The 17,109-nt window shown below is 33.8% G+C and overlaps 1 protein-coding gene across 14 annotated transcripts in view; it reads left to right on the forward strand.

The window, feature by feature from the left end:
• RIMS1 (regulating synaptic membrane exocytosis 1) overlaps positions 1-17,109 on the forward strand; it is a 356,720-nt gene that overhangs the window by 201,258 nt on the left and 138,353 nt on the right. For all 14 annotated transcript variants that reach the window (XM_064508655.1, XM_064508656.1, XM_064508658.1 and 11 more), the window contains exons 9-16: positions 370-469; positions 2,963-3,086; positions 7,678-7,724; positions 8,621-8,733; positions 9,773-9,903; positions 10,232-10,403; positions 10,555-10,711; positions 11,937-12,008. In XM_064508655.1, coding sequence (XP_064364725.1) covers positions 370-469; positions 2,963-3,086; positions 7,678-7,724; positions 8,621-8,733; positions 9,773-9,903; positions 10,232-10,403; positions 10,555-10,711; positions 11,937-12,008 — 916 coding nt within the window. The remainder of the gene's footprint in view (positions 1-369; positions 470-2,962; positions 3,087-7,677; positions 7,725-8,620; positions 8,734-9,772; positions 9,904-10,231; positions 10,404-10,554; positions 10,712-11,936; positions 12,009-17,109) is intronic.

Genomic DNA, 17,109 nt, shown 5'->3' on the forward strand with positions numbered 1-17,109 from the left:
ATGCTCATGCCATACAGCCATCTATTTGCATAAAGTACATGTTCTTGATTATTTATCAAGAAACCCTCTTTTTGCAACAGTTTTAGATACTTAGTGTATTGTAACACATTAAATAGGCAAACATATGAAGAGGAATTTCAGTTTTGTTAATTCTGTGTCAGTTTTACTTCTTTTCAAGTAGAACTGGCATTTTTGTGCATGTGACTTTCTCTTAAAGCTTCCATAAATCCCAAAATGAAAGTAAAGGTTTGATTATGCATAATTGAGATTTAGTTTAAAAATAATGCAAAAAATAATCTGTCTGTAGATTTATGCTTGATTTGATGTCTGGCGTGTGGCTTGGAAACTCACAAATTTATTATTGTCCAGGTTGTTGGAGGAAAAATGACAGAATTAGGACGACTCGGTGCCTTCATTACCAAAGTGAAGAAAGGTAGTTTGGCCGATGTGGTGGGGCATCTCAGAGCAGGTAAATAGACCAGTTGCACACAAAATATATTGTCTTAAAATATGGCTTTTAGAAATGCAGCTGTTAATATTTGTTAACATTGGTCAAGTGATATGTGATATGCTGATATTTTGTAAATACAGGAAAATATTTTTCAAGCCCTTATGGAATGATAAAATTGTTTGCATTTCTAGTTTATTACTAACTCCAGTGGCTTAGGTATATGAACAAACCACAAGACATTATTGGTTAGTGCTGAAGTGTCAGTATTGAGTATCACCAGTGAAATTTTTGCTTGCCATCTCAGAAGCTGCTTGTCACACTCTATGAAATTAACAATATAAACATTTTTTAAAATGGCTCATTGCAGCAACCAAACTTATTACAGTTATTTTACTCTTTTACTTATTATTAACAGCTCCTGGGCTGACTTAGACTTGCAGCTCTGGGCTACAACAGTGACTTGAGACCAGGTAGCTCAGCTCACCTGAATTTGCAGCAGTGTATGGTGTTTTCCTGTCTCCATGCCTGTCACTGAGAGGAGAAATCAGAGTGCAAGCCTTAGGGACAGAATCTGAGATGAAAAAGGCAATATAAGGCTGGTCAAAGAGACCAAGAATTGGACCAGCTGAGCAAAGGAAAAAGTATATCTGATGGCTGCTGGTTGTCTGGTTATAACTAGCAGGAGTGTCATCACACTGAAATCCCCATTTCAGTCTAGCCTTAAGTTCTTATTTGTATGCATGATTAGAGCCATTTTAATTTAACATTCTGACTATGATGAACTTATGCTTAATCGGATTGGAGATTTTTTTAACTTGTTTTCTTTTGTTAGTGACTCTCCTAAGTGAAAAAGCTGCTTAGATTTCTAAAATAGCAGTACAGTCATCTCACAGGTTGCTCTAGAGGGTCCTCAGCTATTGTGTATCTATTCTGTCTACTTCAAAATGTGATAGATTCATTGCTGTGCAAATTAAGTTTAAATCATGTGATCTTTTTGTATTACAAATTTAGCATATCTCTTTGTTGTTTTTTGCTATTAAATTAAAAGAATTGCAAAACGTGTTCCTTTTAATGCGTGTGATAATTTTAGAAATTAAGCAAATTATCTGTAAAAAAATCAGATTTTATTTTAAGGAAAATTAGTCATGTTAGTTTATAGCTGTTGTTAGCTTTAAAATATAATCAAAATCACAAAAGGAACTGGGAGTGTTTTCAATAAGTTGCATGAATTTTAAATCAAGTTCCTCGGCAATATCTAGAATTACTACCTGTTCCCCCCTTCAGCACAAGATGATGTAATAAATATACAAAATATTTAAATCAGTTTCAGTTAAATGATTATTTACTTTCATGGTGGAAAATTAAACTTACCTCAGCAAGCAAGCATTACGTCTTTCATTAGTATACTGCAAACCCTTATGTGTTAATGAAAGCCAAAATGCTTTGTAAACTAATGTGATCCTTTTTAGGGTCCTTTCTTAAAATAACAAAATGTAGGCAGTTTGGGATGAAGGAATGACAGTCACTGAGCATTAAGAGAAATTGAAGCTACATGTTTTGGTAGTTAAGATGTCAGTTTTTATGATCATTTTCCTGGGCTTATTGACAAGCACAAGTTCTATCACTTGCTTTTTATCTCCTCGGAAGGGAACAAAGCCAGCAGCTGGAGGGTTATTTCTGACCGAATCTGGTAAACATGAAATCATTCTCAGTAAAGAAATGAAAAATAAAATTATTCACGACATTAGATAGTGGTTGTGGAGGTTTTGACCACTGCATATGATGGGATATGAGAATGTAAACTTACCTTATGATCCCTGCAGTTTAATTTTATATACTGATTTTTCCTCAGAAACTGTATTTAAAGGCTTTCCCCCTTTTATAATAATGCCAAAGGACAATGCAACGTACATATGTATTTAAATTCTAGAAATGGCAAACTTAAAAAATGAGTGTTTTTTAGTAACTTCATATTGTGTTTTGTTTCCATCTCCCCTAACATCCTCAGGAGACATTGAGTCACTCTTTGCTTTTATTTTTTGTTCATTTGACATGGACAATGAAAGCTGTCCTTTTTGTAGAGAAATCAAAATGCACAGTGTATACATTGTAATAAAAAGGCATGATTTTAAAAGTTTTAACATTAGATTTTCACACTTTTCATTTTTGAAGATCAAGCTGTTTGCAATGTTTATTTCCACTAGTTAATAAAGGACCTCTTAAAAAGCACTGATCTTTCATTTCACAACACAATGACTTGTGCTATATTATTTCTGAAATATTTAATGTTTCTACAGATGTTTCTTTAACGTGTTTTGTTGTGTACAAATTGTAGCAGTGTTCTGAGAGAGGAGCCTTGACAGTGACTGAAAACCTTTTTCTGATTTCAACACAGGGTTTTAATTTATTTCATTTTGGAGAATGAAAGTTAGTTACATTTGGTTTCATGAATGCTTTGCGCTTCATTGTAAAAGAATATGGAAATGAGATAAACTTCTTTTTAAATTCAAGGGGATGAAGTTCTAGAATGGAATGGTAAACCCCTGCCTGGAGCTACAAATGAAGAAGTTTACAACATTATTTTAGAATCAAAATCAGAACCTCAAGTTGAAATTATTGTTTCGAGGCCTATTGGGTAAGGCTAAAGACTTGCTTCTTAAGCATAGTTATTACTTCTATTAATGTGACTCTCAAAGGGATTATTTGTGAGTTAGCTTTTATCTTTTAAGAATGGAATGATTGACCTTTTATTATTAAGACTGTGTGTATTCCATTTTCTTTACTGCCTATTACAATCTTGGATCTGTACAGTGATATATATTAGTATTTCTGTGTGGTCAAAGTACTAACAAGGTTTTTGCCAAATGGCAGAAATTTTTTTTTTTTATCATTTATGATGAATTAAGCAAGGCTTCTCTCAAAACTGAGTGGACCTACAAGTGAGTAAAACCTATTTGTCAGGTTTTTAACTTTGTTACATCAGAATAACTTGCATGAGTATTAGAGAGTAGAAGGAAGCATCAGCAAACACTGAGCATTGTAGAGTTTGAAATAAGTCAATACTAGTAGGAACTTTTTAGAAAGAAAAAAGAAAAGACTTTTATCTATTTTATTTGAAAAGACTCTATATATTTTCCAGTGATACTGTCATCAGAATCAAAAATGGAAACATAAAAATACCTTTATGATTATGAATATAATTTTAATCAAAAATTAACATTAACATGTGATGTTTATGGTCTTAATGTTTATTTATAATAAATCCAAGTTTGAGTTTATTGATAACAGTTCTTCTAGTATTGATTTCCCAAATAGGTGTCGGAAGAGTCAGAAAATCTGTTGCAGTTGGTAAGCTTAATGGGGTGGGCCCTCCAATGGCCATAGTTGCGTTACGTCATGTTGGGCAGTCCTTCCCTGAACATGATGCTGTTGGGACCGTTTTGAGCTAAGTCATACAGGTTTCAATATGAATCATATATTGTGTATTTCAGCACCATGTCACTTGATTAACAACAAGAAGTGACTATTGGCTAGTTTCAAAACAAATTAAAAAGATGTAAATCTGTCTGTAGTTTGTCAAGAGTTCACATACAGTCACTGTGGCTCTCTCCAATCCGTATCTGGTAGGTAGATGGTAAACTGTTTCCTACATATGAACGCATTTTATTATCTCATTCTGAATTTGCCAGATTTCATCCAAGTATAATCTCTCTCTCTCTCTCTCTCTCTCTCAAATCTACTAACAGTTTTCAGTTTTAGACATGTAAAACGCATTTCTTTTCTGACTAGAACAGTCTTATTTTATGTTTCTTTCACATCAGCTTTTGATGTTTGATTTTTGTCTGCACTGTGCAAGTGTGGCGGTGTTTTGTAAATGAGCTCTGCCTTTTTAATGGTGATCACCATTAACAGTCTTGAAATTAGCAACAAATGTTAATTTTATTTAAAGTATGAGTTTGACCTTTTAATGGAAAATGAAAGCTTGATGCAATAATTTTGATTACTGAGAAGCTAAAATTACCATCCAGAGGGAGACTGTGGAGGAGCAGAAAAATTGCATCCTTTAGTCAGATAAATTAGGAGATATTCTTGACTGAAAATTGCAGATTCACACCTAAATCTTTATAATTAAAAAAAATGCCACAGGGAGATTTTTAAAAGTCTAGATTTTCATGTGTTTAAAGCAGCAGGAAAAAAAAATTGTCGTCCATTGGACCTGTCTTGAACTCTTTATCTCAGCTGAAGGAAAACCTGAAAAGAATTTTGTACAATTTTTACAAAAAGAAAGTGCTAGGTTGGCATTTTAAATAGGTGAGTTTTAGATACATTTATTGCTATTGAATTATTGTCATTTACGCATATTATAAACATAACTTCAAAAAAAGATGTACAAAATGAAGATATTCCTGTAGCATATTCTTGAAGAAAAAGCCAAACAGAGAAAATACCACAATTGCTGAACTGAGGTCCCCAAATGCAGAGTGCAGTCTAATTTCTTAGGTTGAAAAGGACGTCCATATTAAAGGACATGTCTAAATATGAACAGTGAATTTTACCCTCAGAAGTGCACTCTGAAACCAGAAAAATGTAATGTTTTGCTTTGGGTGACCCATGCATGTTTCTTTCCAGACAGAGGCAAAAATAGACCACAACAGATTGCACTTTTATTATGAGACAAAATGAGTCTTGGTATGGAAGTATTTACATAGTATAACAACTTTATTCCTGACTAGAACTGTATCCTGATTAGAGCTTTTTTTTTTTCTTTTGAGAAGAGCAAATAAATATCACAAATGGACTAGAGCATATAACATGTCTCCTTTCCCCAGTAATAAAGAATCAAAGTCTTTTTCGTATCAGAATGAGATTTACCTATCATTTAAAAAAAAACAAAACAAAAAGCCATACCTTGTACAACAAGAAATATTTATGTGGGTTAACAAAAAAGAACATACTGCACAAGACTTTCTGTTTGTTTTTTTTTTTAATTATGATGTACGTGAATTGGCTTATGTAATGGAAAATTGTTTATTTCAGATGACAGATTACCTCTTTTTCTTCCTAGCTTCTCCTTGTCTTGTTATCTGAATTATGTGGGCATTTCAAATCCATGAAAGTGACTCTCGCTCGAGCCAATGATTCAAGCTTTGTGTCTACTTTAGGTGCTGATTCGGCAAAATTTTATCTGATTGATAGCAGTAGTGTGTGGTAATCCAATACACCTAAAATTCCTGTGAGGAAACAGATTCCCGAAAGACCTGAAAAATGATATTTCGTGTGCATAATTGAAGTGTTTTCATCTCTCAGTATTAATAATGCAAATAATGTACCAGCACATTTAATGGCCTTTATTTCAAAAGTTCTAGCATATTAGTTCTAAAAAGCCCAAATAGGACAGATTTTGACCTAAGTGGAGGACTGTAAGGGCACAAATTAGATGACTGCAAGTTACAAAATTGATGCCTAAACAATTTCCTTAGTCTTATAAATTTGGATTTCTGTGTCTATCAGCAAATGTAATTATGAGTAATGGATAATTGTAGGATATTTATTAGGGAAAATGTGAAAAATGTGGTGCTATTAGCAGATGAAGGCGTAACAACAATAAACTGTATAACCACAATAACACCATAGAAACACCATAGGAACTAATTGACGTTAATGCTAATGATTGCAACACAAGGTAGGTAAGTAACCTATAAAAAGTAGAATTAATGGGTTGGACATCTAAATATGAGGGAAAAAAATACCTATGAATATGCATAAAACACAAGGGGCTGTTAACATAAGACAGCATAGAAAGTCCTCTGGCAGTATGCTGTTCGGAGAAGAAATTTGGCATGGTAACTGTCTCTTGTGTGTTCGGGTGAGCTTATATGAGATAGTGCAGGTAAAACAAATGCTTTTTGCTTTTTCTGTTTTCTTTGTCTGATCCTGATTATCTTTGCTTGGATTTCCACAGATGATATTAATAGTGTCAAAGTTGTTTCTCCGGTGTAATTCAGCTCCTCTGTGTAGGGATTGCAGATTTATGACTAGTTGACTGGGCATCTGTGCTAAGATTTGCAAAGTGCCTGTGTAGTGTCGGTAGCCATTCTTACTGAAATTCGGTTGCATTTGGAACCAGAGTTCTGAGAGATGGGCACTATTATGTGCCTCTTCTGACTTCCACATCTGTTTCTTTCTTGACAATGACATATACACCTAGGAGCCTTAGTGTTACTGATTTCCAAGTCAGTAACATAATGTTTCACTGAACAGAGAAATGCCTGAATACCTTTAAAATGCCCAGTTTTATACTTCAAATCCTGTAAATATTCTTTAGAAATATTATTGTAGTTTCAAGTTTGTATCATTTCATTTAGATGAACGATCTTCTTAAGTAACTCATTGAAGAGCTTTATTTCCATTTTCCTGCTCCAAATTACTAACTTTTGTACAATAGCAGTCGTTTCTTATTTTGCAGTGTATTTTCCATCAGTGCTGAGAATAGAACAGAGCCAGGAGCTAACATCATCCAGATTTTGATGGAGGAGTAATTTTGTTGATGGCAAAATTTCAGTCGATGTACATGGACTTAACCAGTTTGATTTTGAATATACATATATATTTTTATGCTAGGAATTTATACGTGTATACAGAAAAAATGACCATATTCATTTGTAATATGCTGTGTGGTAATTTTTAGCCTTTGAAGAAATGCATTTTTCTTTTTTGTTTAACATTGCTCATGTTACTTGCTTTTTCTTTCTATTATCGTAAGACATTTTCATCACTTTCATTCCGTAAACTCTTTGAGACGTTTGTATAAAAATGACTAGTGAGTTAATCTATCTCTTTGCTTCTTTTTTCCCCAAAAATAGTTGAACACCAGTAGCTATAGTCCCTTTGCCACTTTTCTATTCATAAAAGCTCTTTGTTGTTTTACTTGTAAAAATATTGTGGAATTTATCCACAATATTAACATTGTAGTGCTCATATTGTTACTTCTGCTAGTTTCTCATTTTGAAAGAAATATTAGTTTGCATTATTAAAATTTCCACGAACCCTAGTGGAAAACAGTCAGCTATCTAAATATTCCCCTTTTCTTTCCCTCTGTTCCCCAGTGCATTAGAATAAAAACAGATCCATGTTTCTAAAAACAAGTGTCCCATAACCATTTTATTTGTTACAGCAGAAGGTCGTTTCAGTTGTTTCTAATTATTATATGTATATTCATGTTTTAGTGATATTCCACGGATTCCTGAGAGTTCTCATCCCCCGCTAGAGTCTAGTGAGTACACACTTTGTTCCTTTTACTAATTAAGGTCTTTTACCAAGTACAGTCATTTCAGCTATGCCTTTTCTGGAAGATAAGCACTGGGAAACTTTGACAGCTCCTAGGATTTTATGTGAGAAAATGCAATGTATTTTCTGTTTTATGTGTGAAATTTGAAACAATATTCTTTTGATTAAAAACTATACTGATTTCAAATCTTGGCAGGATTTTATTGTTTGCTTTTGTATCCCATGTTGTTAGGGCCATGCAAGTGTATACTTTTTTCATTTCAAGACTGTTTATCAGTAAATCTGTGCCCCCAAACAGTCATTAACTGTGTTAGAGTCATGCAGGGCCACTGAGTGCTGATGCAGTGCTGCTCCTTACCCGTAATGAGCTTGTCTTCACTAGTGAGGGCTCTGCTGCACTGGCTGACTAACTGCTGGTAGACGACTTCAGCAGGAATAGCCTCCATGACAGTTGTGTCTTGCTCCCACACATTGCTACATCTCTACTCCTTGGAAATGGAAATTACATTTCAGAGGCCACTGGAGGTATAAACTACACAATAAATATGGGCTTATTCATCAAAGATTTCACATGCGTAATACTGTCTGTGGAGAATATTTTGTTTAAAACATGGTTTGGTGTGTCAGTGTTATATGAGAAGCACCTTTTTAGTATGTTATTTAGAATAGAATAAAAAATGACAGGTTTAATATGGGATAAGGGAGGTCAGACAGTCTTTTCTACCAGCCTACATACATCAGTTTAAAATTCTCCTTTATATAAATTGAGTCATACTGTGTGTGCAAGCTTTATACAGTTCAAAGAAAAAGCAATTCATAAATTATCCAAATTGGCTTCAGAATTTCAGATGGAAAGTTCATGAGTTTCTCATGTGTTTTTAGGTTCAAGTTCTTTTGAATCTCAGAAGATGGACAGGCCTTCTATTTCTGTTATATCTCCAACCAGCCCTGGAGCTCTAAGGGATGCACCACAAGTTTTACCAGGGCAGCTTTCTGTAAGCGTATTTTGTTTATCTTGAGTTAATGATGCAAATTTATCAGACTGACTCAAGCTTTGGTCCCAGGGCCCTCCGCATTCTCTGATGAGGTCTGTGGGGAGGTCAAGGGAAATGGCTGTTGCTGGTAAAGTCCAGCAGGTTTCAGTTGTTTTTTAGACCCCCTGTACACACTCACAAACCATTACTGTAATCACATTGGAGATAGAGTTGTTGTCATATGACTCTGGAGAACGCAGGAAGTTACATTTGTGAAGAGCCCATGAATGTGCCTTGTAACTTGTCATGGTGTACCCTCTGCATTGCAAATAGTAACTATTCTGTACATGTCCAGTAATCTACAGACAACAGGCGTAGTACCACTTAATCTTCTTTATGGGAGCATTTGAAGAGCTATATTCTTGTAACTGTTATACTGTTCAGTCAGGAATGCATTTTAATTTAGATAAACACTGCATCCTGGAGTTCTCTGTAATGCTAATTGAAGCTGTGCTTATTAAAGATATTGTGAGTACTTAGACTTTGATTTGTAGATACTTACAGAGTCTCTGAAAGACTGAAATCACTTAGCGATTATATCAGTTTCTGAGTATACAGCAGGCTCAAAAATGGCATGATGATTCTTTTAAGAAATAATTTAGCTGTATATTATACTTTTCATAAGAAGGTTTGCAAGATGACAACATTTGCTGCAGTCTGAGCTTCCCATTTGAAATGTAACTTTTAAGGTACACAGCTAAGACGTATACTCACTTAGTTGGACTCACAGATAAAAGATTTTGTAGGGACTACGATAAACAATGTAAGTACAATGGGGCACCACCATTTTACTCAGCTTTGGTAGGTACAAAAGCCTTTGGTATAATACCAAAATCTTTTCCATCTAACTTAACAAAATATTATTGATTTGAAATAAAATAAATCTTGTTGCCTCTTGCGAAAAAATGCTTACTTTTAGATTATAGTTAATGTGATGCAGTATGGAAATTCTTTTTTTTCTCATTTTGATTAATGTTTTCTGGTAACTTTGTTCTTGTAGGTGAAACTGTGGTATGACAAAGTGGGACATCAGCTAATAGTAAATGTTCTGCAAGCAACAGATTTGCCACCAAGAGTAGATGGACGCCCCAGGAATCCCTATGTAAAAATGTATTTTCTTCCAGACAGAAGGTAGTATTTCAGTTTAGAAATCTATTTTATAATTGAGTATTGTAAATTATTGAATCAAGTGTAAAATTAATGCTTACAAATTAAAGAATTCCTTTATATAATTTGTTAAAGTTAGATTAAATACAGGAAAAACAGCACTCAAGGTATGCAAGCCAGTATCAAATTAACTCTGTGGACATTTGAATGAATGTGAGCTACTGTACAGCAAATACTTTTCTCTTTTAGGCACACTCAGATCAGAAAGAATGAAAGCAGCAAGTGCTGATAAGTAGATGGCATTTTGTGATTTATTTCTACATGCATTTTACAAGAAATATTTATGTTTCAGTGATAAGAGTAAAAGGAGGACCAAAACAGTAAAGAAAAGTCTAGAACCAAAATGGAACCAAACTTTTCTCTACTCACACGTACATCGTAGAGATTTTAGAGAACGAATGCTTGAAATAACTGTATGGGATCAGCCAAGAGTACAAGAAGAAGAAAGTGAATTTCTTGGAGAGGTGACATACAGAATTGCATTTCTCATTAGTTCATTGTTTATTTGTTTTTGAATACATATATATTTTATATATGTGTCTCTGTGTATGTGTGCATGCTACTTAATTTTATCGTTCCTTAAAAGAAAATTAAACCTGATAATTTTTCTACTAGATTCTTATAGAGCTGGAGACAGCACTTTTAGATGATGAACCACATTGGTATAAGCTACAGACACACGATGAATCTTCACTACCTCTGCCTCAGCCATCACCCTTCATGTCAAGAAGACATATCCATGGCGGAGAAAGTTCTAGCAAAAAATTACAAAGTAGGTCCCAATTCCATTCATCTTTTAAAATTTTAAATTAGAATTTTCATATGCAAGGTAAAAATATTATTTTAAGTCTTTCAACATGGCAAAAGAGTATGGCACGAAAGAGATGTGAAATTATGACATTATGACATGTTGATGTGTAACTTTTAGGTATGTGAAACCTGTTGAAAGTGGTTTGGTCTTCACTAGCAAAAGAGAATTGTTAGAACATTTGTTTGCACAACTCTTCATTTAAATACAAAGATGAGGTTCGTCATTACTGGATTCTTCCATAATAATTAAAAGTTTTTGTTTTAGAAGAGAAAAGCCTGAAGGGCTTGTGAGGCCTAAAAACAGTTTTCAGCATATAGTTAGTTTCAACCTCCAATATACTTACTGTACGATCAGATGAGAAGCGTACTTTTGCAGCAAAGAGAAGTTCTGTGTGTGTATTTGGGAGGTACAGTTGTTTTTGAAAAGAGCTATTTTTTAGGAATCTGACTGCACATTTGGGTAATGCATATTAAATTAATAAATATTTTGAAATATTTGAATATTATAACTTCTCTATTCATTTAACTTAATTTAAAGTACATTTAGAAATAGGAAGGTCATAGGGGATGATTTTTAAATATGATCCAGAGCTATTTTTCTGATTTTTCGTCAACATAAGTGTCATTAATTCCAGCCAATGCATAGCAAATAGAGTCATGTTCAAGAATAAATTATGGAAATGTGATACTGTTTTAATGGCTGCGTGAGAATACATACAGAGAAAGCAAATGAAAGCTTAGTTTTTGCGAGATGTTTGAACTTTCCTAAAAGCTCTCAGGGCTTTTTCATCTTCCCCTTTCTCACCATATGGTGCCACACCTCCTTTCCTTTTCAGCAAGCTGATTCAGCTTATTCAGCTCACTGAAATAGCACAAAAGTATTCATTTTTCTTTATATTGAGTTAGCATTTTGCTGGTTTAGTGAGCTGAGCTGACCTAGTAGAAGATTAGTGAGGAAGTGGGGGAGGGAGAAGGGGACAGGAGGCTGCAGTAGCAGCATTAAGCTGTTGAGTTGGCTCAGCTGTCTCCTGAAACATCACTGTAGATGGCTGCAGTTTAGTTCTCCTCTTCTATTGTTTACAGTTAAGATTATCTTTTGAATTTTAGCAGTACTTTAAAAGAACATATTATTACATTTTACAATATGACCAGATGTTCAGGTATTTGTTTGCCTTACTGTTGTGCAGGATCTCGGCCAATCAGTGATAGTGACATCTCAGATTATGATGTTGATGATGGTATTGGAGTTGTTCCTCCAGGTGCGTGGGTGAACAGCATGGTCCTGCTTTCTTCTTCTTCTTTTTTGCTTGTTTGTTTTTTCATTATAACATTTCAGATTATTGAGGATACTGATTTTGGAAAGTGCCTTGTGGAGAAAATAGTTTTACTGATTATTCCATGGTACTTGTCCTTTTAAATTTTGGGAATTAAAAGGTTCTAGTATTCATTCATTGATATTTCTTTTACATGCCATTCTTCATATGTGAACCAGATGGTTCAAAATTGTTTAAGTTACTTCATAATGTTCTAAGCATTATTAAAATTAGATATTTAACTCAAAAATCATTTTAAAATATTAATTAAGATTTCAGTGTTTATTGCAAGCATTTTTTTTTAATTTTGCTTTTTGCTTTTTGCTTGAAACTTAGATATAATGCAGTCTTCCATGGACTATATTGAAAATGCATGGCTGTAGATTAAGATGCATGTAGCATGGCTATATCTCTTAGAGTTTTCATGAGCCTTCATGAACTATCATTACCCTAAATGTTCATAAAAACATATTTGTGGAGACTATTATGATTTTAACTTTAGTACAACAGCCTTTACAGACTCAAAATTGTGAGGATCATTTTTGATGCCACATATTTCTATTTCATTTGACTGTTGCCACAAATCAGATTAATGTTTCTCAATTGTCCCAAACTCACTGAAGAGTCATTATTCCATTACTAAATCCATTATTAAATTACATTATTCCAGGTACTAAATCAGTTTTTTTGTGGATTTTCCTGATGAAAACTGTTGATTTAAATTATGGTGGCATTTAGAAAGTTCTCTGCTTTATTGATCAGTGTTTAAAATAACCTGATAACTTGTTTATTCATTATATATTGATTTAAACAAATCAGTTATTTTATTACGGCAATATTATTTTGATATTTAGTGAGCCAAATTCTCCTTTTTATGTGGTTGCATTCTTACCTTACTTTAATCCAATTGCACCTGAGTAACTAAGGGGGGAATTAGTTCCATTCTCTCCAGTAACAATATTTGTTTTAATGGGGTGATTAATCTTGAAAATTTTCTATCAGCAGAGAGAGAACATTTCAAATAAAAATAAATCATATATTTCCAAGTACTTTTTCCTGTTTATTATTTTGCTTTTCTAGTTGGCAATATAGACACTGGTGTATCCACATAGGCTTACTTCCTGTAAGATTTCAGTATGCCATATTAAGAATAGGGGCGTTTCTCAGCTGCCAGTTCTTCAAGGCATCCATTTCCCATTTGAAATAAACCGTTTTCCATCTGAAAAAGGAAGTATTCAAAATTAAGATGACAGCTGAATACATTTGATTGTATTCACTGGGTCAACACATGAGTAACTATGATTCTTATGGAAATTTCTAAGGACTGTGCATGCTCAAGTGTGCCTTTGATTTCATCTGTAACAAAAGAATTTATAATAAGCTAAGAGTCTCTAAACAGAAGTAAGAAGGGTGAGGAAACTTTTTTCCTAAAGTCAGCTTAGTCAGAAGCATTCTGGCAGCTGATGTGACAAAGCTCAAATTTGTATTTTTGGAGCTTAATGGGTACATTTTTTGTCAAATGTGGGTGGAGTTCATCTGTTTGTGATTCCAGTGAGATAAGTGGATACACATACGAGTATGTGCTTTCTTTGTAGATGCAGCCTGAATTCTTATAACGGGGCAGACTTTAGACACTGGGGACAAAGAAAATTGCAGCTAGAGCTGGAAAATGTTGCCGGTCCCATTGTCTACCCAATTGCTTGAGAATCTTAGGCACAGATTCACAAATGTGTGTGGGCACCACGTTCAGATTTGTGTTTCTGCCTTCCTATCCAACATCTTTCCTTAGTTGCCACATTGCTAAATCTTTTAAGACTGTGGCCTGCTACCTTTATTTGCATGGAGTGATACTATTAGCATCTTCTCCATCTAACAGTCTTTTCTGTTACATCGAAGTTGTATGCCTTGTGCTGCAGGGTCTTTGCTTCTCCTCCCCATCCCTCCGAAAGTCGTGGTCCTCACCAGGGTGCGCTGCTGCTCTTCTCTGGTCCAGATTTCCCACCAACCATCAGGGAGTGGTGCACAGCCACATTTCCCCGTAATGTAGGATCACAGTGCAGCCCAGGTGCACACTTGAACCATTTTGGCACAGTCTCTGTTGACTTCAGCTAGATTAGTCTAGCATTAAGATATTCCTTCTCAGCAGAAATAAGAATATCAAAATTTGGTTCACAATATGTGATCAAAAAATAAAGCTTTTTTTAAAAAACCTCCTTTCTTTATTACTTATTTGCTTACATTACCAACCTTGCTGTTTATAATGGTAAAAAGCTCTGTCTTTATCAAAGGTATATTCTTTCAGTTGTTGATCTATTCTTGTCTTAAAATAGTCTTGCAGAACAGAAGTTTTTCTGCCTTCTTAATAACCTTCACAAAGGTTATTCCTCATTTTCTAAACAACCAAGTGCGTAACTGCAAAATACACAAATGCAAAAGCGCGGCCTCATGATCACTGTAAGTGCAGAAGTAATGATGAAAATTTTGTGGTGAATTTCACAAATTTATTGGAAATTCTTAGCTATAATTTCAAATGTTATACCAATTGCTAAGGCAAATGCAGCATTAGCATTTAGTAATATTAGGGAAGACTGTTTCTGTGGAGGTTTCAACAGCTGCTTGTAGATGGAAGTAAAGGCAGCTACATCAAAAATAATGGCAGTTTTACAATTTCAATAATATTTTAAGAAAAATGTTTTTCCCTGTCTTATCAGACGTATATTCCTTATGTTTATAAAATTCTACTGCCCACATTTATCATTTCATATCTTGCAGTAATATATATAAATCTTTTTTTTAATCAGTTCATAGAATTGTTAATAAAGAAAGTTTATATCAGCAAGTCAAAGCACCTTTAATTTGAAGCTCAGCTTTAACAGAATTATTTTTAACAAGCTTCTCTGTAGTATGCCTCCATCTATTTATATGAAGAAAATATTTTTTTAACTGCTGCATTGCAGCAGGAGGCAATATAAAGAATTATGTGCATTTCTTAAAAAAAAAAAAAAGCATTTGAAGATAAAAGTTAGTCCTTTGCCTACTACAGGGACTTGTATTATATACTTATACTATACTAAATCTCTGGATCCAAAATAACCTATATGCAAACCATCCAAGGTCCACGTTTTGTCACATTCCACCGTTAAATAATTCCTACACTTCCTGGAAAAGTAAAAAGAAAACTACAGATAGAGGAAGCATCTGATTCAGATCGAGGTAATGTTATTCCCTGAAATCAAAAAGTGGAATCACATCTTTGAGAGATAGTAAATATTAATAAATGAAGTTTATTCCACTGTTCCTAGTATGCTATTGTATGATTTTGGATAAAAATTCATCAGTGATCCTTTACTGTAATTTACTTCATTTAATACATTAAATTATAAGCTATAGGATACTTAATATATTGTGAAATAAATAGGATTCAGCAAGGGAAAGTCTCCCCCGATCTACTTTTTTATTATCCTTAAATAACTTAAAAACTGCAACAGAACAAACCTCAGTTCATGAAAAAAGATATTTCTAGTATTTGGAAAACATTTAAGATCCTGTCAGCTTTTGCAGAGTGTACAGATGATCGTGTTATAGGGACGTGCCTCAACATTTCCGTGTATTCAAGGCTAACTTAATGAAACATTGCCTGTAAATGAAAAATGTTATTGGCACATGATAATAGAGTTGATAAAATGACAATAGAAAATTCCCTTTCCACTTTTTTTAAGATCAAAATAGAATGTACCTAAAACTCATTTTGATTGTTATTTAGTATTATGAGCAAGGACAATTAGCTGTAAACAAATATTTATCCTCATTTCCAGTAAAGTGTAAAAACAAGAGGAGTTTCCAAAACTTCAGATTAGCATTTATAATGGTAACACATTATCTGAGTTTTGCTCATGCATTTGTAAAATAGTCTTTGCATTTTCAAATATTTCTAATATTTCCAATTTCTAATTACTGACTTGAAAATGATCAAAAACATAAATTATTATTCTGCTTACAGTTATTTATTAAAAAACATGGTTTAAAGCATTAGTGTCTGCAGAAACAGATATGTCTTTTCAATCAAATCTTCGAGTAATTTTTCAATTAAATAAAATAAAACACTGATATGTAGTTGGCAGTATTCAAAGGGGTATTTTTAGTGAGCTGCGTTGCTTGTCCTATGGGTAGATCTTCAGAATAATTTAATTTTCTATCGTAAGTAATTTGTATAAATGATTGTATTGTACTTGCATTCCTCCTGTAGCAGCAGGGTGACAGTAATACCATGTCATTTTCTGTATTGTCCTTTTTTTAGAAATAACAAAGTTAAGACTGTATCAGAACATTTGGTAGAACTGTTTTCATCATCCATGCAGCTTCCATTCCATACCACACCTGAGAGTTTCCCATGAGCAACTGAGAAACTTCTACATAAACTGCCATAAGCTTTGTTGCTGCTATCACGCTGGCCATGCAAAAAATTCTCTGCTCACTCTGGAGAGCACAGAGCCTTTTTATTCGAGTATATTAGGAAATGTTACTGTTGCTGTCACTGTCATGGTCACTATGGAAATATAGATACAATTTGACCAACTTGACAATACTTCAGCTAATATTTAAGCTAAAAGTTATTTTCTGTTGCTCTCTCTTCTGTAAGCCTTGTGTATGCAGGATGCACAGATTTCCGATATTGTCTCCCAGATAGCTTAGCTATGAAAAATATATAGCAAAACATCTTTGGATAGCACATGTTTGGATGTATAGGTTTACCCTCAGTATAGTTCTTTTAGGTGGATTAGAGGTATTCCAGAATTATATTTTCAACTGAAATTTATATTCAAAAACCTAAAATGTATTTTGTTGCCTAAAGCTTGGAAAGAAGTTTTGGATTATTTTGATTTTAGTTTTTGAATAAGTGCAAACTAGTGTTCTTTCTGATTGAAGAGACAGGATTTTATCTCAAGCAAGCTTGTTCTGAAAATGAAGCATCTTTTAGCAGATACAGCTCAGATTTAGTCATCCTGGGAGAGAGGACACATGCAGTTCCTGTCTGGTGTAGTCTTTT

This window comes from Dromaius novaehollandiae, chromosome 3 (genome assembly GCF_036370855.1).
Source record: "Dromaius novaehollandiae isolate bDroNov1 chromosome 3, bDroNov1.hap1, whole genome shotgun sequence".
In the NCBI taxonomy this organism is placed as follows: Eukaryota; Metazoa; Chordata; class Aves; order Casuariiformes; family Dromaiidae; genus Dromaius; species Dromaius novaehollandiae.